Source organism: Juglans regia, chromosome 7 (genome assembly GCF_001411555.2).
Source record: "Juglans regia cultivar Chandler chromosome 7, Walnut 2.0, whole genome shotgun sequence".
Taxonomy (NCBI): Eukaryota; Viridiplantae; Streptophyta; class Magnoliopsida; order Fagales; family Juglandaceae; genus Juglans; species Juglans regia.
In genome coordinates, this window is record NC_049907.1 from 2,539,751 (window position 1) to 2,560,940 (window position 21,190).

At 39.8% G+C, this 21,190-nt stretch overlaps 2 protein-coding genes across 2 annotated transcripts; both read left to right on the forward strand.

The window, feature by feature from the left end:
* Nucleotides 1-6,854: 6,854 nt before the first annotated feature.
* LOC109019522 (germin-like protein subfamily 1 member 14) lies at nucleotides 6,855-7,641 on the forward strand. The gene is made up of 2 exons (XM_019001637.2): nucleotides 6,855-6,996; nucleotides 7,106-7,641. The coding sequence occupies exons 1-2, from the start codon at nucleotides 6,855-6,857 to the stop codon at nucleotides 7,639-7,641; spliced, it is 678 nt and encodes a 225-aa protein (XP_018857182.1).
* Nucleotides 7,642-17,889: 10,248 nt separating this feature from the next.
* Nucleotides 17,890-18,896, forward strand: LOC109021464 (germin-like protein subfamily 1 member 17). Its single transcript, XM_019004090.2, has 2 exons — nucleotides 17,890-18,109; nucleotides 18,221-18,896. Exons 1-2 carry the CDS (start codon nucleotides 17,971-17,973, stop codon nucleotides 18,754-18,756), a joined length of 675 nt encoding a protein of 224 aa, XP_018859635.2. The 5' UTR covers nucleotides 17,890-17,970; the 3' UTR covers nucleotides 18,757-18,896.
* Nucleotides 18,897-21,190: the final 2,294 nt, after the last annotated feature.

Sequence of the window (21,190 nt, forward strand, 5' to 3'; positions counted from 1 at the left end):
CTACGTGGTGGAGCATCTGCTTGGTGGGAACAAACACAGAATAACTGAAGGCGCTAGGGTAAGCAACCCGTCTGCGTGTGGCCTAAAATGAAGAGATTGATGATAGCACGATTTCTTCCGCCAGACTATGAGCAACTTCTATACCAGCAATACCAAAATTTCCGTCAAGGTGCTAGGACCATCAATGAGTACATTGAGGAGTTTTATCGCCTGAATTCTCGGAACAACCTTGCGGAAATTGAGGGGCAGCAAGTGGCAAGGTACATTGGTGGGTTGCGCGTTGCCATACATGATAAAGTTACACTACACGCTGTATGGACCCTATCAGAAGCAGTCAACTTAGCCATGAAGATTGAATCACAGCTTACCCGTCCCCCTACCAGAGCACCGGGTCTCTCACCATCAACTAAAGGGGCTGAGTTGCCAAGTCAGTCGAATCCGCACACTTTCCTTTGTCCACCCGTGACCAGTGGACACAAAATAATTACCAGGTTCCTAAGGCCAACACTATCCCGACTGGGACTAGAAGGGGCACCAGTCAAAATCCTTACAGCAAACCAATAGCCGGAAAGTGTTTCCGCTACAACCAACCAGGACACCGCTCCAACGAGTGTCTTGCGTGTAAGTCTGTCAACCTGGTGGATGGTGATGATCCAACTAAGGAGAGTGACAATGAATCAGAAGAGGTTGGAGAGTTTGTTGAAGGGGATGAAGGGGATTTGGTGAATTGTGTTATCCAGAGGCTACTATTGGCGCCGAAACTGGAAGATCATACCCAGAGGCATGTTATATTCAAAACCCACTGCACCATCAATCAAAAAGTTTGCAACTTGATCATTGATAGCGGGAGCTGTGAAAATATCGTATCAAGGGCGTTGGTTTCCACATTACAGCTGAACACAGAGAAGCATCCTAAACCTTATAAAATTAGTTGGATCAAGAAGGGTGCCGAAAAAAAGGTAACTACCACCTGTCGTGTCCCATTTTCAATTGGTAAATTCTATAACAACGTGGTAGATTGCAATGTTGTGGAGATGGATGCCTGTCACGTACTACTCGGAAGGCCATGGCAGTACGATGTGGACACCACGTATAAGGGGCGCGACAATACTTATACATTTTGGTGGCATGAATGAGAAGTAGTGTTGCTGCCCGCAGGAGAACGACCCCATGATGTTATGGTGCTTGAGAAGAAAGCTACTTTCCTCACAGTACCAGAAGACCAGTTCTTAATGGACGCAAAAGAGTGTGGGGAAATCATAACGCTGGTCGTGAAAGGTAGAGTAGAGGAAGCAGTTTCTGAGTCACCTCCATCTGTTCGGCAACTACTAGAGGAATTTTCAGATATTGCTCTGCAGGAATTACCAGCTGGACTACCCCCTGCGTGACATTCAACACTGCATTGATCTGGTACCAGGCTCCAGCCTCCCCAATCTACCTCACTACTATATGAGTCCCAATGAGCATAAGATCCTACAAGATCAGGTAGAGGACCTCATACGTAAGGGACTCATTAGAGAAAGCATGAGCCCCTGCGCTGTCCCAGCGTTGCTTACTCCAAAGAAAGACGTCAGCTGGAGGATGTGTGTGGACAGTCGCACCATCAACAAGATCACGGTAAAGTATAGGTTCCCTATACCACGGCTGAATGATTGTTAGATATGCTTGTAGGATCGAAGGTCTTTTCAAAGCTCGACTTGAGAAGTTGTTACCACCAAATAAGAGTTCGGCCTGGCGATGAGTGGAAGACAGCTTTCAAAACAAAGGAGGGACTCTACGAGTAGTTAGTCATGCCCTTCGGTTTGTTGAATGCACCCAGCACCTTCATGAGACTCATGCACCAAACTCTCAAACCTTTTATCGGCAAGTTCATTGTCGTGTATTTTGACAATATTCTCCTATATAGTCAAGATGAATGGCAACACATAGAGTATTTGAGGGAAGTACTTTCTGTTTTGAGGGAAAATAAATTGTACATCAATTTGAAGAAATGTAATTTCCTCACCAGCAGGTTGTTATTCCTTGGCTTCATCGTTGGCACGGAAGGAGTGCATGTAGATGAAGAAAAGGTTCGAACCATCCGGGAGTGGCTCCGCCCATCCACCATTACCCAAGTCCGAAGTTTCCATGGGCTAGCCACCTTCTATTGACGTTTTATTTGAAATTTCAGCACACTTGCTGCACCTATCACGGAATGTATGAAGAAGGGGCGATTTCATTGGGGCAAAGACCAGGATGTGAGTTTTGCTGTCATTAAGGAGAAGTTGTCTACAACCCCTATTCTTGCGCTGTCCAGTTTTGACGCTTCCACCATCGGTATTGGGGCCGTTCTCTCAAAAGAAGGCAAACCTGTTGAGTTTTTCAGTGAGAAGCTAAACGAAGCACGACACAAATGGATTGTCTATGAGCTAGAGTTTTATGCAATCATCATGGCGTTGAAACATTGGGAGCACTACCTAATCCAACGTGAGTTTGTATTATACAGTGATCACCATGCCCTGAAATTTCTCAACAATCAAAACCATGTGAACCGAATGCATGCTAGGTGGGTTACATTCATACAAAAATTTACCATGGTCCTTAAGTACAAGTCTGGGCAGCATAACAAAGTTACGGATGCTCTCAGCCGACGGGGAGAGTTTTTGATCACCCTAAAGACTGAGATCACTGGTTTTGAACATCTTAAAGACCTTTATGTGGAGGATGAAGATTTTGCAGAAGCATGGAGGAGGTGTAAACTCAAGCAACCTGCGACTGACTTCCACATTCAAGATGAGTACCTATTTCGGGGCAACCGGCTTTGCATACCATGGTCATCGTTACGTGAACACTTAGTGCGTGAATTGCATGGGGGTGGTCTGGGGGTCATGTGGGAAGAGATAAGACTATAGCCTTAGTGGTTGAACGTTACTATTGGCCCTAATTGAGGTGAGACGTGGGAAGATTTGTTCAAAAATGCCCAATCTGTCAAGTGGGGAAGGGGCAATCGCAAAACACCGGATTTTACACTCCCTTGCCTGTACCAGAGAACATTTGGGAGGATGTAAGTATGGACTTTGTGCTTGGTCTCCCATATACTCAACGAGCAGTGGATTCTGTCTTTGTAGTTGTTGACCGGTTCTAAAAAATGGCCCATTTTATTCCTTGCCGAAAGACAGCCGATGCATCTAACGTTGGCCACCTTTTCTTCAAGGAAGTTGTGCGACTTCATGGAATTTCGAAGTCAATCACCTCAGATAGAGATGTCAAATTCCTCAGCCATTTTTGGATCACCCTCTAGAAGAAGTTTGACACGAGCCTTAAATACAGTAGCACTTGCCACCCACAAACTGATGGTCAAACGGAAGTGACTAATCGAACATTGGGCAACATGTTCCGATGCATTTATGGGGACAAACCAAAACAGTGGGACGTTTGCCTTCCGCATGTGGAATTCGCTTTCAATAACATGGTCAATCGATCAACTGGGAAGACGCCCTTTGAAATTGTTTATATTCGGCCTCCGAAGCACACCTTGGATTTAATTCCTCTTCCTAAACTTCTTGGACTCAGTATGGCAACAGACAGCATGGCAGCAAGAATCCAGCAAGTCCATTCGGATGTTTATCTTAATTTGGAAAGAGCTAACTCACGCTACAAGCAAGCAGCGGACAAACATAGGTGAGCTAAAATTTTTCAAGAGGGGGACTTGGTGATGGTTCATCTTCGCAAACATCATTTTCCTGTAGGGACCTACAACAAATTGCAGAATAAAAAGTTTGGCCCTTGTTGGGTTGTCAAGAGGATTAATGATAATGCGTACGTTATTGACCTCCCTGATAATATGTCGATCTCTTCTACTTTCAACGTGGCAGATATCTTCAAGTACCATCCACCAGATGAACTACTCTACCTTGAACATAGCTCGAGGTCGAGCTTCATCCCAAGTGGGGAAGAATGCGATGCAGCACGCGAGATACCAAGAAAGGACTAGAAAATTCAGCCATGAATGGTGGAAGGTTGCAGTAGCTTTCCCAAATGAGATCAAGATAGCTGAGTCTTTATTTTCCATAAATTTTATTTCTTTTCGAATAAAGTTTCCTTAGTTGTTAATTTTACAGCAAGCTCATTTCCATTCTGAATAAGTTTCCTTAATTTTTCTACTTTTCTTTATATGAGGACTGAGTATTGTAATGGGGATATTATTGACTCAAAAAGAAAAATAAAAGTATTACTGTGGTGTTTTCTAATTTATTTGGATTCATTCGTTCATAAGAAAACAGATTTTCTATTTGTTTTGTCTTTGTTGCTTTCCGCTACGCCAGGTATACATCCTACGTATGACGCGGTGTCATGATAGTTATATCAGTTCTTCTACGTACAACCGCGGTGAGAAACCGTGGTGTAATCGCCAATTTACTTCTATGCCACATCAGACGATTTAAAAAAAAAAAAAAAAACCAACGGACTTTGTTTTCCCTCTACTGCATCGCACCTTATTTCTCCTTCTCTCCTAAACTTCTCTTATTTTCTTTCACAAAGACAGCTCCAAAAACCCAGATGACTCCAACCAGACGACATGAAATATGTTAAGAATAAAATCTAAGAGATGGGTTTTGTTGAAATCAAGAGATGGGTTTTTTTTTTCTAGGTGGAGAAATGCTTCAACGTATCAGCTCTGATTTGCTGCTGGCCTAAAGAAGAAGAAAATCTCAGCTTCAATACTGCTCTCCGCTTTTTGCTTTCCCACCTTCTTCCTTTCTTTTTTCTTTCTTTGCCTTTTTCGTTTCTGTGTTGTATTTCTGCATTATTTTTTTTTCTTTTCCACGTGGGCCAGCCGGTGGGAGCTGCGAATATTCAAGATAGTATTGTGGGGGCTGATCAAAGTGGGTTTTTGAAACACAATAGAGGGAGGGAGAGAGCAAACCTGCCGTGGGGGGTGGGGAGAGCACAGATTCTATTTACCAGGATCTTGGTTTAGATTGCAGAGAAAACAAGTAAAAAAATCCAGAACCCCAAAAGAACACAAATTTTGAAAAAAAAAAAAAGGAACCAAAGTGAGAGTACGCAAGCTAATCAGTCAAATAGAGAGAGAAGAGTCATCATCTAATTCCGTTTAACTTTTCTTGCTTGCGTTTAGCTTTTCTTGCTTGCCTTGGAACGATGACCTCCATTGAAGGACAAAAGCACTTTAGCACACGTCTTTTTCTAGAAAGAGAAGAAGAGTAAAATAATTCTTGATTTGGGTAAAGCAGAAGGGGGAAATGATTTGGGTGCATTTTTATTTCTTTTCCACGTGGGACGCGGTTACTCCGCGATTCCCCCGCACGGTTGTATACATCATTTTTCTAGTTATATGGACGTTGCTACATCTTTCCACCAAACACTACAATTAAATCTTTTTTTTAATATTTTTATCTTTTTTTTACTATTTTTTTAAACTGTTTAAATATTTTTTAAAAATAAAAAAAATCACATATTCATTTAAAAACATTAGTACTTACTTAATCATTAAGTAAAAAAAAAAATTTTAAAAAAATTTCGGTGGTTTTTTTTTAGGAAAAATTTTTGCATCTGCCTACACCGGCACACACTCAATGCATTGAGTCTAAAAAAAAAAAAATATGTGAAGTGTGTGCCGGGTGTAGGCAGATGCATAGCAAACCCTTTTTTTTTATAGACATAGTGTTTTCCTAGCTAGCTAGTTATATATGTCCCCTTGCAAAAGGCACGTGAAACTATTGATTGATGCATGATCGCGCGCTAAGATATTTTTTTTTTTGCAAATTCGACAAAGAGCACCAGGCCGGGGATCACTCATACTATCATATATACATATAATAAGTAATGGCCTGCATTACGTAGGCTATCATGTCGTTCATGTTTTGCGCATTAATGATATAAAACAACGTCCAACGTCGTTAATTCTCGTTGTAAAAAACATATGATCATGTAGGTAATATTTATTAAAAAAAAAAATATATTTTTATTTTAAAATTTCTCATCTTCAATCATTTAAAAAAAATATAATATAATGATAAAAAATATATAATATAATATTTTACACATGTAATTAATAGATAGTATCTATTTCAAGTTAAATAAAAATGAACCTATTAATGGATGGAATTCCATGAAGAAGAAAAGGGGGCTTGCCTCACAGAGAGACGAGAAACTTCTGGGCTTTTTTTTTTTTTTTTTTTTTTTTCAGTTTGGATGTGATCAATGGATACTAATTGATGGCTGCAAAAAGTTGAGGTCGATAGAATCAATAATTAATAGTGATGGAAAAATATTGAGGTGATAAAAGGGTGCAGATTAAATATTATAAAAAACTCTACCGCGTGCAGTTAATAAATATTATAAAAAGTAATTCATCTCAATTTATTATTATAATTTTTTTAAATCTTAATATAAAATATAATAAATAATTTAATTTTTTCAAATCTTAAAATAATAATATTAAAAAATAATATTCTAATAATATTTTATTATTTCAATTCAACTTATTTTAATATCCAAACACACTCTAAAAGATTGATTGACAAGACTTCGTTTGGAAGTTGAGTTCATCTCAACTCATCATTATAATTTTTTCAAATCTCAATATAAAATATAATAAAAAATTCAATTTTTTCAAATCTTAAAATAATAATAATATTAAACAATAATATTCTAATAATATTTTATCATCTCAACTCAATTCAACTCAACTCACTTCAACGTCCAAATCGTTTATGATAAAAACATGGACCAGTTCACTTAATTCCTCTCCATAAATAGGGATGACCATCCAACATTTCTCATTCCCTCCCAAAGCAATATTATTTACACAGATCAGTACTAAAACGCAGAGATAGATCATAGCCTCGGATATGATGAACTCCAAGGTTCTTCCTAATAAGTACGCCCTAGTAACTCTGGCCCTGGTGGCTTTCGCTTGTTCTCTCACCTCTGCTAATGACCCCAGTCCCCTGCAGGACTTTTGTGTTGCAATCGACAATCATGTTTCTGCTGGTGTGTACGCATTATTATTGTTATATTCTTGAATTGTATTTTGTGCATATTATATATGTGTATATATAGTCATGATGATAAAAAACATTTTCTTTCCTTTTTAGTGCAGTATTTGTGAATGAGAAGTTTTGTAAGGATCCAAAGCTTGTCATTGCTGATGATTTTTTCCGCTCGGTGAACATTCTCGGAAACACATCAAATAAAGTGGGGTTGAATGTCACAGCTGTGACTGTGGAACAACTACCAGGCCTCAACACCCTAGACATATCCTTAGCTCACATCGACTTTGCACCACATGGCTTAAATCCTCCCCACACCCACCCTCGCAGCACTGAGTTTCTTATAGTCATAGAAGGTACTCTTCATGTTGGCTTTGTCACATCCAATGCAGACGGTAACCGCCTCTTCACCAAAGTTCTAAACAAGAGAGACGTCTTTGTATTTCCAATTTGTTTCATTCACTTCCAGTTAAATGTGGGAAATACTAAGGCCGTTGCCTTTGCTGGTCTTAGCAACCAGAATCCTGGGGTTATCACCATAGCCAACACAATCTTTGGATCCAATCCTCCCATCAATCAAGATGTTCTCACCAAGGCCTTCCAAGTGGACAAGAATGTAGTTAACTATCTTCAACATCAGTTCTAATTGCCTAAACTAAAATCATAGATTTCAAGATATATTTGCAATATTACGTACCAGCAATAAATCATTAGATCATGGTATGGTCAAGTTTGTCATGTTTCCCAGGTTGTAACATTATTGAAATTATTTTATTGAAACAAAATGGTTATTTATTTATACTCTCTTAATTTGTTATAATGATCAACAAATGTGATTGAACTTAATTGCATTTTGAATACGTTGACGTTGAGATCATATCATTTGAATACATACGCTTTTAATGAAAGGAAATCAGTGGGCGTTAAGCATGATTAAGGGTTTGTTTGGGGTTGTATTGTTTTTTTATTTTTCACAGAAAGAGCTCTGCTAGGGTTTCTTTCTCTTTTGCGTCATATGGTTCTGTTATGTAGGGCTGCATGGCAGCCACGGTTGCTAACGCTGGGCGACGTTCCTTTGCAGAACTCGCTGCGGCTGTGCCCCAGCCTCTCCCAAATGTTTTCTTCCCATCTCATATGCCTAAGAGTGTGGATAGCGTGTTATACTTTCAGTTTTTGAAAGAGGAGATCTCACGTTCGGCTAATCCTTTCAAATTTTCTATTGTCCTGAAGTTTCTCAGAAACCGTCCCTCATTGGATGCCATTAGAGCTTTCATATGCTGCCAATGGGGTCTAAAAGGCACCCCAGTGGCCTTTGCCATGCGGCGTCCTCACAACATCTTTGTTCGTTTATTGTCTGAGGATGATTTTCTGAAAGCGCTGTCTCATGAAGCTTGCGACATTGATGGAGTTTTCTACCCTACGTTCCACTGGACACCCATTTTTAGTGAAGATGAGGAACCCTCCATGGTTCCGGTTTGGATAGTGCTCCCAGGTTTGCCTCCAAACTTCTATCATGAGTCTTTTTTACGTATTTTCACTGAACCTATTGGTATGTTCATTAGAAGAGATAATCCTACTCGGTGTGTGACTCGCACGGATGGAGCTCGTTTATGTGTGGAGATGGATGTGGCGGTACAATCAATTCCGTTTTTCTAGATTGGGGTCCCTGGTACGCCCTCGAGCCGTAAACAAGATATTATATATGAAAAACTTTCTGCTTTCTGTTGTAGATGTAAAGTGCAAGGACATAACTCCCGTACGTGTCGTGTTGGGAACGCTGTGAATGGGGAGAAGTCTTGGGTTTGGCAAAAATGTAATCCTACTAGAGAGGATCTAAAGGCTAAGAGAATGAGGTAGTTTAGAATGTTGTGATTCAAAATGAGTTCGAGAAGGAACTAGAGGCAGGGGCCATTGAATATTTGGCGAGATATGAGTTTGGTGGTGGTTTCTGACGTGGCTAATCAGATGAGTTTTGGAAAGATTATTGATGAGCTTCCGTTGGTGCAACCTTCATTGTCTGAGTTGCAGATGGGTGCCGTTCTGAGGGTGCAACCTAGTGACTCTTCATTGGTTCATACGCAGAGTGTGGTTTTTGAGGTTAATGGCCAGTCTGGTATGGCTGTTGGGCCTCTTAATTCGGTTCCGTCCCATGCTAATGAGTTACAGCTTGATGTTTTCCCGCAGGTGCAATCTAATGTTCTTACTTTGGAGCAGACGTGTCTTATGATTCCTGTTCAGGATGCACTTGCACACCAATTACCTGAGATAGTAACCGAAACAGAGGAAGTGCGCCCTGAAGCAAGGGCTTTTCCGTATGCAGCAGAGGCACAAGTGCATGAGAGTCCTAAAACCAGAGATGAATTTATTTTGGAAGGGATATCAGTTTCAGATCCTGAACCTGATCTCGATTTTGCCTCAGGAGAAGGACTATCATACAGAGTCGGAGGGGGATCTCGCTACTAAAAAAAATATACGAAAAAACAGTTTGTGAAAGTCAGAAGTTCTACTCGGGTTCAAACCCGAACCACTAAAATTTCGTTATGATTGGTTCCATCTTTGTATGGAATCTTAGAGGGATTTGAACCTCTAAAGGTCGGTTAAAGAAGTTGATTGGGTCTCTGAAACCTGTTATTGTTGTTTTAATGGAACCTTTTACTAGTTTTGATCAAGCTCAAAGTTTGATGAGGTGTTTGAATTTTGAGAATGGCAAGTGAAATGAAGCTATTGGTGGGAAAGTTTGGTTACCTTGGAATAATACCATAGTGGTTCGAATTGCTAGCATGAGCTCTCAATTTATTTCGACTCATGTTGAAGCTGAGAATCAGGTTTTTTTTATTTTTTATTTTTTATTTATGCAAAATGTAATCAGAGTGATAGGCAGAAGCTATGGGTTGACTTGTGCTCGCATCGTATTGGAGTCGAGCCTTGTAATCGGCGCAAGAACACCAGGAACTCTATAACCTCTGATTGATCCACCTCCCATTCTCCCTTGCTAGCAGCCATAAGAACTTTCCCTTGTGCATCTCACAAAATAGTTCCAACACCTGCTCTATGAAGATGTTGAAAAGTCGCACCATCAACATTAAGCTTCAAGAATCCCATTGGTGGTAACTTCCATCCACAAAAGGTTCTCAAATCTGAACCATGTTGTCTTCACTTGCACAAACATTTTATGCATTATCAATGCATGTTCTATTCCCTGTCTAGCATTAAGGAGCTCATTTTCATGCAGTTTTTTATTCCTCTAGAACCACAAGCTTGATGCTATGGTAAAAAGTATTGCCAAAGCCTCCAATCCTCCTAAAGTTCTCACCTGCACTGCAACATTAAAAACAAATTGATTGTAATCAACATTAGCCATCACAGGTAGATAAGTTGTCCATAACCCAACAATACTTGGACAGTGAAGTAAAACATGAGTCAAAGTTTCTGTTTTAGAATCACATAGGTAGCAACCCCCTTTAATATCAATCAACCGCTTCTGTAAATTAGCCTGAGAAGGTAAGCACTCTAAACAAGCACGCCAAGAGAATATCTTGACTCTATGTTGCATCTTCAAACGCCAAATGGCTTTCCACAATTTCCTGTGCAACTAAGCCTCATAAGACTCTCCAGATTGTCTTTTATTTGCTCGTAGCCACCTATAAGCAAATTTGACAGTGAAAAAGCAGTGGTTCTATCCAACTCAACACCTAGATGGGGGTGGGTGAATAGGTGTAATTTAATTTTAATGGTCTATTCAAAAAGTTGTTAGACAAATAATTAATCAATAGAATAAAACACACAAATAATCAACACAGAAATTTGGTCACGAAGTGGAAACTCATTTGAAGAACGTCTTCACAATCTAAAATCACTCTGGGTGAAAGTCACTACCTCATATCTATTATACAAACTTTAGTTTGTTACAACCAATTTAGAAACATTGATAAAACCATTGCAATAGCTAAACTTGACTTGCAACACCACGAGTGACCCACTTAATCTCTACACGCATGCAGTGCTAGAACTCTGACCTTTCTATAGCTTCCCATGAGAACCTCTCGATCTCTGCATCAATAGCAGCTCCGAAAACCTTCCAGCCAATGAACACGTCCACACTAGTGGACTCAACTATATTTGATCTTAAGTGTGATATGATGGAGATGTATTTTCCAAGAGAGAATCAACTTTGAATGTGGAAGAGAGTATCTCTCAAGTGCTCTTGGAAAAAAGGCTCTGTTTTAGCTCAATTTATCCACACAAAGGGCAGAATAAAATGTTCCTTTTATACCTACGAAGAAGCATGGCGCTCAAACCCTAGCAAAATTAAGTTGTCTGAATATTCGTTCGAGTGAGTTGTCAAGCACATGTCGAGCGGACGTTGTACTTTAGAAGCTGCTCAAGCTCCAAGTTGAGCAAAGGTTAAACGAACTCTCTGGTTGATTTTCACTCAAGTGCTATGTCGAGCGCGGGTTGAGCGAACTCTCTGCTTGGTCACTGCTCTAGCTCTATGTCGAGCGAGAGAGTTTAGCGGACTTCTTGGGCCAGTTTCGCTCGAGTGCCCTGTCGAGCGAACTCTGTATATGAGTTCTACTCGAGCTATTTGACCCATTTTCACTTTAACACACTTCAACACTTGTTACGACACAATTTATCAAAGGTTTTCACAAAAATATGCCAACACACTCATTTTTATATTAATAATCTCCCCCTTTGGCATTTATGTGACAAAATCTCTAACCTATACATTAAACCTAATTTTGACACACCCCACACAGGATTCCCAGATACAAGTACAATCTTGAACAAGTTAAGATATTTCTGCACACATAACAAACAGGTGAACGTACCAAAATAAGATATGCAAGAAATATTTATACGTGTAATCAATGTCTGCTAACAAATTAAGAACTAGAATTCAAGTATAGACATGATAAGCACAAAAATTCAGGTTGGCCAGCAAGTACAGCCTGAGGGTTGGCCAAACATAAATCACATAAACATGTAAAAATAGAGAACAATGGAAAAACAAGAAACATGTGTTTTCAAATAAAAACATAGAGCTGACCAAAATTATAGAAGTCAACATCACATGGCCCATAATCACTGATACTCGCCATTGATATGTAAAAAGCCTTGCCGCTCAGCGGGTGAATCATGGAGCACGACATAGGCACAAAACCAATTATCCTCCGGCAACTTGGGCTCAATCTCCACCAACAAAGTGACACAACGCCTAAAGATATCAAGGTCGTCATTGCTATCCATTTTTGGCGCAGACCCCTTGCTCCGCTTTGATGCGGAAGCCTCAACCCTGCCCTCGTAGCACTTGCGGCGTGCAACAGACGTGTTTTGTGTGCGTAAGTCTTCCTGAGATGGGTTGGCCTGTTCCTTTTGTTTACGGGGGCAAAAAATGTGTGTCGAAGGACCCAAAGTCCCCATGGAAATATCAGTGGCATGTGTGCCCAATGTGGGGCTTTGCATCTCAGCATTAAGGCGACGCTCCTCATCACCTTCTTCCACTGGTTTGGCTGCTGGACTATGAAATGTGCCGGTGGTGTCTGACGCGCCAAAGATCGTGCATAGCTGGACATACAGTGGGCAGCCCGCATTCTGGAAACACTTAAAGTCACTTTTCACCTAGCTCAAATAATGGCACAGTTTGGTATAAGATATTGGTTATGAAGCTATAAAAAATGAAGGATAAAGCAATGATGAGGAAAGTGTGGAGAATTGCAAAAAGTATAAGATTCAGAGATCTCAATTCTATTTTCATGTTGATAGAATTTGATGATATTTGGGACAAAGATAGAGTGCTTCGAGATGGATCATGGTCTTTTGACAAACACTTGGTGTTGATGACAGAAGTGGAGGGTTGTCAACAGGTTCACCAAATTCAAATCACAGAGGCATTGTTCTGGATCAGGCTTCATGATTTACCTCTTATAGCTCGTAATGAATACGTGAGAAATTTGATTAGGAAAGTGGTGGGTGAAGTGGTAGAGATGGATTTAGACGAGGGGGAGATGAAATGGGGATTCATGCGAGTGAGGATAAAACTAGATATCATGATACCTCTTCTTTGAGGAAAGCAGATCAATCTGGGAAAGGGGGAGCCTTTATGGGTACAGTTCTCTTATGAATGCTTGCCAAACTTGTGTTATTGCTATGGACGACTGGGCCATAGCCACAAAGATTGTGTTCTCTGGGAAATGAGTCCAAGCAAATTCGAAGATGGATTACGATATGGTTAGTGGATGAGAGCTGCTCCTTTCAGTGGTCGGGGAGGATTTTGGCATGATCAGAAGATGGGACCAGAGTTTTTTGATCTGATGGCTGCTCTAGTGAGGGAAAATAGACAGTCGTCTAGTTCAACAATGATTGGTGAGAAATTCGTAAAAGATTCTCAAAGAGAAAATTCAGAGGAGGCGAGATCTTTGGAGTTTATCCAAATGGGTACAAAACTGCCTCAAGAAGGGGAGGAAAACACGGAGGAGATGTGTACGTTGAAATGAGGAGATGATGGGGAAACAAAAGAAAAGAGTTTTCAAACTTCAGTTAGGGATGTAATGGTTACGAGGAGGAATAAGGGGATTGGGGAGGATGATTCATGTGGGCTTGAACAAGGGGCTTACAAATGGGCTCTGACATGGGTGTCTCATGTGAATGGGCTGAAGGCTCTAATATTCTTGGGCTCGAAATGATAGAGTCGGAGCAGGTGAGTAACAGGCCCGAGAGGCTATTAAAGCACAATGTCTCCATGGTAGAAAATGGAAGAGGATTTTGCAAGTAAGCAACTCTCAAAAAAGGTTGTTTAAGGCTCAGCTGAAACTAGTTCTGAAAAGATGAAGGGAGCTGAAGGAGGGTGAGGAAGATCAAAGGAGAGCATCAAAGATGGTTGTTTCATGGAAGCAACATTAGGAGGATGAAATTTTGTCCAATGATTTGGTATCGGCTATGGTTGACTCTCAACCCTACTAGGAGCCATGAAACTCCTCAGTTGGAATGCCTGTGGGCTTGAGAACCCACGGGGCATTCGGATTCTTCATGATTTAGTGAAAAAGAAGAGCCCAATATCTTGTTTCTGCAGGAGACCAGATTGCATATTCGTGACTTTGAGAAATGTAAGTATTTGTTGGGTTTTACAAATTGTCTTGCTGTTGATTGTGTGGGTAGAAGGGGGGTATTGCAATGTTGTGGTCTGAGGAAGTAAATTTGATTGTTTTGAAATATTCCAAATTTCATATCGATGCTTGTATTGAGGGAGTTGAGGGTACAATATGGTATGTTACGGGGGTGTGTGGGCATCCAGAAACAAGTCTTAGACATGGAACTTGGGAGGTGATGAGATCTTGTTCTAGGAGGGAGGGGGAAGCATCGTTAGTGTTTGGGGATTTTAATGAGATATTAGATCAAGAAGAAAAAAAGGGGGGGAGACTAAGGCTCGAAAGGCAGAAAGCTGATTTTAAAAATTTACTTATTGACTGTGCTTTGAAGGATATGGGCTTTAGTGGACCACAATTTACCAGGTGTAATAGAACGGGGGAAGGTCTTAGTATTAGTGAAAGGCTTGACATATTTTTGGCTAATTCTCAATGGGAAAGAAAAACTATTTAGATTCGAGGCAATGTGGATTGGTGAGAAGGGTTGTGATGATATTGTTGCAGATACTTGGAGGAGGGGAATTGAGAACTATAGTTTTCATAAAGTGATGGATTTGATTTTTGAGTGTAGTAAAAAATTGACAATATGGAACCGTGTGAAGTTTGGGAATGTTTATAAGCAATTACAAAGGGCAAGACAGAATTTGAAGCACGTACAAGACACAGATCCTGTGTATGATAATAAAGAAAGTCATGAAGAAGCTAGAGAAGAAGTGCTCCTTAAGTGGTTAGAGAAGGAAGAGATGATGTGGAGACAGAGATCAAAGGCCCTTTGCCCCTCTCACAGGAAGCAGTAAAAATATTCTTGAAATACTCCTTAATCAAACAATTATGAGCATCCCCCTCCTGCCAACTGCCTGACTCATCTTTTAACCTTAGAATTCTATTCTTTTGAAATATCGAGCCTTATAAATTTTATGAAGTAGAGAACCCTCCTCATGCAAGATTCTCCATGGGTCAGTTCTTTGATGCAGGGCTGGGGTATAACAACTCCTATACTTGGAGAGGTTTACGGGAAGCAAAGAAATGGTTGATTCAAGGTTGTAGATGGAGGATAGAGGATGGACAAAGGGCAAAAATATGGAAGGACAGCTAGATCCCAGGGCATCAAGCTCTCTGTACAAAAATATTGTCTTTGAGTAGTGAAGAACAATGGGAGGAAACAATGGATAGCTTGATTGATAAAGATACAAACTAGTGGAAAGTAGAAAAAGTCAGAGCTCTATTCAATCCAAATGTTTCAGTTGAAGTCTTGAAGCTTATCATCTGTCTTGGCAACCATTTTGATAAGTGGATATGGGGTTATGAAAAAAGTGAAAAATTTATTGTGAGAAGTATGTACAGACTGATCAGAGACAGATTACATGGTCAAGAAGGGGAGTGTTCTGATACTAAGCAGCAACAGGCATTATGGAAGTCTATTTGGAAGATGAACGTGCCAAACAAGATTAAAGTCTTTGCATGGAGATTATGTAAGGAGAGTATTCCAAATCAACATAATCTGAGCAAGAAGAATGTCAGTACAGAGGGGGTTTGTTGTTTCTGTAAAAGTGTATTCGAAGACTTGTTGCATGCCATATTGCATTTTCAGTCTATTAAGAAGTATTGGAAAGAACTTTTGCCCATGATGGGAAATCTGGAACCACAACTATCCATGATGGAGGCTATAATGAAATTGAAAACAAGAGGAAGTATGGAAGATTTGGCATTGTTTTTCTCAGTGGCTTGGGGTGTTTGGTTTAGGAGAAATAAGATGATTCACGACAAAGAGAATATGGAGCCTAGACAAGTCATCGAGCATGCATTGTCATTACAAAGGAGCTTTGCAGTTTGTAAGGACCTACCTGTTATGAAGACTAGGGACTATTTCAGATGGCAACCTCCACCTGTTGGAGCGTTGAAATTAAATGTGGATGGTGTTATGTTAAGTGATGCTGGAACCTACTGTAGCTGAGCCTGAATCCATAGAGTTACAAGTTATATTTCGGAGCATGCAATTATAGGGATCAATACACTCATGGTGGAAAGTGACTTTTTACTCATGGTGAGGGAACTGCAAGCTAAAGATGATTCATATGCTATGTATGGTATTCTACTGCATGAAGTCAGAAAGAGTGATGTTATTTGAAGATTGCTCTATTCAACATGTAAGCCGATTGAGTAATGTGGTTGCTCATAGGCTTGTTAGGTTTGCTTGTAATGTTGAAAGCTTAATAATGTGGTGGGATTGTATTCCAGGCTTTATTTCTCAAACTCATGTGTGGCTTGATTAATGTTTGTAATCACTTTTTTAATATGAATGATAGTTTGTTTTGTTAAAAAAAAAAAAAAAAACAACGCGGGAACCAACATGAGCATGCATGGACATATATAATAACTATGGATAAGGATCTTTTCCTATTTCCTTTGATCAAATCGATACTAGTATATATCTATCAATCAATCACTTCTAAAAACACAATGACTAAAATACTTCATGGATATATCGTAGTACTGTATATATATAAAATGGGGATCAGATCCTATTCCAGGCGTGATCAAGAGCCACCTGGTAATGGTTCTATCCGGCCACGTGTTACGTTGAATATTGATGATCACTAAGATATGTTTTTGCAAATTCGATCGACAACGAAGATTGTCTTGTATATGTTGTTTAGCATGATGATATAACAACCAACATTAATTGTCGTTGTAAAAAACACATGATGATCGTGTAGGTAATATACCTGAAACCTAGGATCAGTAGAGATTAAGGTGAGAAAGGCAGATCATCCTTGAATTTTCTCAGTTTGGATGTGAATCATGGGTAAAATGATGGCTGCATGCAAAATGTAGAGATCAATAGAATCAATAATAGAGATAGAAAAATATTGAGGTGATCATTAAGGCTGCAGATTAATGTTATTTGATGAAATGCCTGTGCATGAGGACGCATGCACATGATTTAGTCTATTTAGACCAAGCACGTCGGCCTCACATTAATGTTAATTATCGTATTCAGGTCAACAATGATGGAAGAATATCGAGGTACTGAGAAAGGCTCGTTCTTAGTACAGCTTATAAAAAATATTATATTTATAAAGGTGAGAAATTAAAGGCAGATGATCAATATTTTAAAGACATGTGGACGGAAATTTTGACCAAGCTGATCAAAACTCAGGACATTATTATCGTATTCACTTGTTAATTAATTTTATATCACAAAAAATGGGTATATGTATATATATATATGTATGTATGGAGTATACTTATATATACAAGACAAATGGGACAACATATATATATATATATACAAAACGATGGTATCTTCAAGTATTATTCAAACCCACGTACGCAGTAATTGACGATTTAAGGAGATGGAGTACGCTCACATTGCCTGAGTTTACATCTAAGAAAGGAAAAAAAATGAATTCTTTCTGTGAGAGAGAGAGAGAGAGAGAGAGAGAGAGAGAGCTGGGTCAATGTAATACAGCTCAATATTTGTGGAATAATGAAAGTACTGTATGCACCGTTCCATTATTTGAAGGGGTCGAATTTGGTTGCATTTTCAATGTATATATGTGTGCGAGCAATATTAGTGGTTAAAGAATGTTTCCACCATCAAAGAAAAAATAATAATAATCGATAACCTTAGATTAATTAATTAAAGAGTAGTTGACAAGTATTACACGTTTATGGAAAAAACATGGACCAGTTCATGATCAGTAATTCCTCTCTATAAATAGAGATGTGACCATCCAACATTTCTCATTCCCTCCCTGCCAATATTAATTACTTACTTACACAGATCAGTACTAAAACCCAGAGATAAATCATAAATAGCCTCAAATATGATGAACTCCAAGGTTGTTCCTAAGTATGCCCTTGTAACTGTGGCCCTGTTAGCTTTCGCTTGTTCCCTCGCCTCTGCCTATGACCCCAGTCCTTTGCAGGACTTTTGTGTTGCAATCGATAATCCTGCTTCTGCTGGTATATACACATTATTATTGCAGTATTCCCTGATCGTATTTTCTGCATAATATCATGTGTATAAATATAGTCATGATGATAACAAACATTTTCTTTTCTTTCTTTCTGCAGTATTTGTGAATGGAAAGTTTTGCAAGGACCCAAAGCTTGTCACTGCTAATGATTTCTTCCGCTCGGTGAACATTCCCGGAAACACCTCAAATAAAGTGGGGTCGAATGTCACTGCTGTGACTGTGGAACAACTACCAGGCCTCAACACCCTAGGCATATCCTTGGCTCGCATCGACTTTGCACCACGTGGCTTAAATCCTCCCCACACCCACCCTCGCAGCACTGAGTTTCTTGTAGTCATAGAAGGTACTCTTCATGTAGGCTTTGTCACATCCAATGCAGACGGTAACCGCCTCTTCACCAAAGTTCTAAACAAGGGAGACGTCTTTGTGTTCCCAATTGGTCTCATTCACTTCCAGTTGAACGTGGGAAATACCAAGGCGGTTGCCTTTGCTGGTCTGAGCAGTCAGAATCCTGGGGTCATCACCATAGCCAACACAGTCTTTGGATCCAATCCTCCCATCAATCAAGATGTTCTCACCAAGGCATTCCAAGTGGATAAGAATGTGGTTAACTATCTTCAGAAACTGTTCTAACTAACTTCCTCAACTAAAATCATAGATTTCAAGACATATTTGCAACAAACCATGAGATGCTGTCATTAAGTTTGTCAATGTTTCCCAGCTTGTAACCTCATTGAAACTATTTTATTGAAATAAAGTGGTTGTTTATAATTTATAGTCTCTTTGTTATAATCATCAACATAACTTAATTGCATTTTGAATACGTTGAGACATAGAGAGATATCACTTGTGAGGGGGCCCGACCTTGCTCCCCCTATCTTTTCGGCACCAAGGCAAAATATACAAAAATAAATAAATAATAACACGAATGAAAAATATATTACACGTGAATTTAATGGATAGGATTCAAATTAATTTATTATTGAAATTTATTACTTGAAATGTATAAAATGCCTTGTCACGATAATTCTTAGTCAATAATGAGGTCAGAGACTTGATTGTTGGTCCAGATGCTCTAGTGTACGATGGGACGAAGAGCATTAGGTAGGCAGATTTATCTCTTTTATTCAAGATCCTGAATTTGATCATCGCTAACCATATTAACCTTCGGTAGCACAAGACCGTGGTTGGCATGGATCGAGCGAGATTTATGATATGGGTTGCTCGTGGCATTCCGATCGACCTGGTGAGGTATATATTTGAGAGGATCCGATCAGAGGCTCGGTACATTACGACAGATATACTGCCATTTGGGATCTTGATCACTCGATTTTTGCTACATTCCAGGGTCATGCCAGATGTTGCTGAGAGTTCACGGGAGTCGATAGGATTGATCAACAGCGCCACCCTATCATGGAGCACGGGACCCTCGAGATTTCATTTTCATGGACCTGTTCTTGATGACAGGGCTGATATTTAGAGAGATGCACAGTCGGGAGATACTGGAGTATCGATTGGTGAGGCGTCTACACATGCCTAGGCATCAGGCACATCTACTCTTGAGGAGATAGTTGACATTCTGCATGCTGAGATTAGCATACACACATCAGCGGTGATCGATGTAGTGCATACTGCCATGACTGAGTTGAGTACAGAGATTATGGCTAGCGTTTCTGAGTTACATACAGAGGTTAATGAGTTACGTACAGAGATTAATGCCAATAATGCAACTCAGGTCACGCTTAGTACTTGACTGGCATAGGTAGAGAGACAATTAGCTGCAGTTGAAGCTCGATGCTCTCACCATGAATCGTAGCAGGCGATTTTAATGTGATTAGTAATGATGGGGAGCGCATTGGTGGAAACCCAAGGCCTTTCTCCTCCCTGGTGGAGTTTAATGGTTGCATTGACACTTGCGGACTCATAGAGATGCAGGTGGTGGGGCATCGATTATCGTGGTGAAACGGGCATGCAGGACGTTCCCGTAGTTAGGCACATCTAGACCGTGCGTTAGTCTCTTACCAGCTCGCCTCTTAGTACCCCAGTAATTATTTGGAATACATTGAGAGGTAGACGTTGGACCACTGTCCTTTGATTTTTCATTTCCAAAAACCAGAGATTAGATATGGTCCTCACCCATTTCGCTTTCAAAATATGTGGTGTACCCATGATAACTTCTTGCTTTGTGTTAAGGAGGTTTGGACGGAACCTGTGCGCTCGCTGGGTCTCTTGCGTCTGGCGGAAAAACTCAAGAAAACCAAAGTTGCTAAGGAAGATTGTTAAGGAAGATGTGGTGGAGGCTGCAAGAGATTTTTTTTCAGGCTCCTCTTTACCCCGATTTTATTCCTCTTCTTTTATTGTATTGATTCCGAAGGTGGCGGAGCCGAAAAGCTTTGACAAGTTTCGGCCGAGTAGCTTGTGTTCGGTTGCTTATAAAATCTTTTCGAAAGTTTTAGTGAAACGGTTGACTTGTTTTTTGCCTCACTTGATCTCTCATGAACATGGAGCATTTATTCCAAGACGAAGCATTTTGGAGAACATTACTTTGGCCCAAGAGATGGTACACTCTTTGAACAAAAAGGCAAAGGGCGGAACCTCATGGTGAAGGTCAATATGTCCAAAGCATACGATAGGGTGGACTGGTCTTTTTTGCTTCGAGTGTTGTATAGTTTTGGCTTTTCTCCAAAATTTTGCAACTTGGTGGCAGAGTGTGTGCAATCGCCATGGTTCTCGATTATGATGAATGGGATATACAAAGGGTTTTTCAAACCAACTCGGGGCCTTAGACAAGGTGATCCATTATCCTCATATTTATTTATTGTCATGCAAGAGATTTTGTCCAGGCTTATTCAAAAGAACTTCGCGGAGGGTCGTTGTAACACCCCCTTCCCGTAGGCTAGGAGTGTCACGTATTTTTCATAAAAATAGAAACAGCAAGAGATCTCAAATTTCATAAATGAAATTAGAAATTTATTATGTAGAAAAAAGTCTAATAAAACATCTTTAAAAAACATTAAAATGAATAAACTGAATAAATTCAAGTCATAAAAGCATGTTTTATTTTAGA

Coding starts and splice junctions, on each gene's coding strand:
- LOC109019522 (XM_019001637.2), top strand. CDS start 6,855: ATGATGAACTCCAAGGTTCTTCCTAATAAGTACGCCCTAGTAACTCTG. Junction 6,997..7,105: donor CGACAATCATGTTTCTGCTG/GTGTGTACGCAT, acceptor TTTTTAGTGCAG/TATTTGTGAATGAGAAGTTT.
- LOC109021464 (XM_019004090.2), top strand. CDS start 17,971: ATGATGAACTCCAAGGTTGTTCCTAAGTATGCCCTTGTAACTGTGGCC. Junction 18,110..18,220: donor CGATAATCCTGCTTCTGCTG/GTATATACACAT, acceptor TTCTTTCTGCAG/TATTTGTGAATGGAAAGTTT.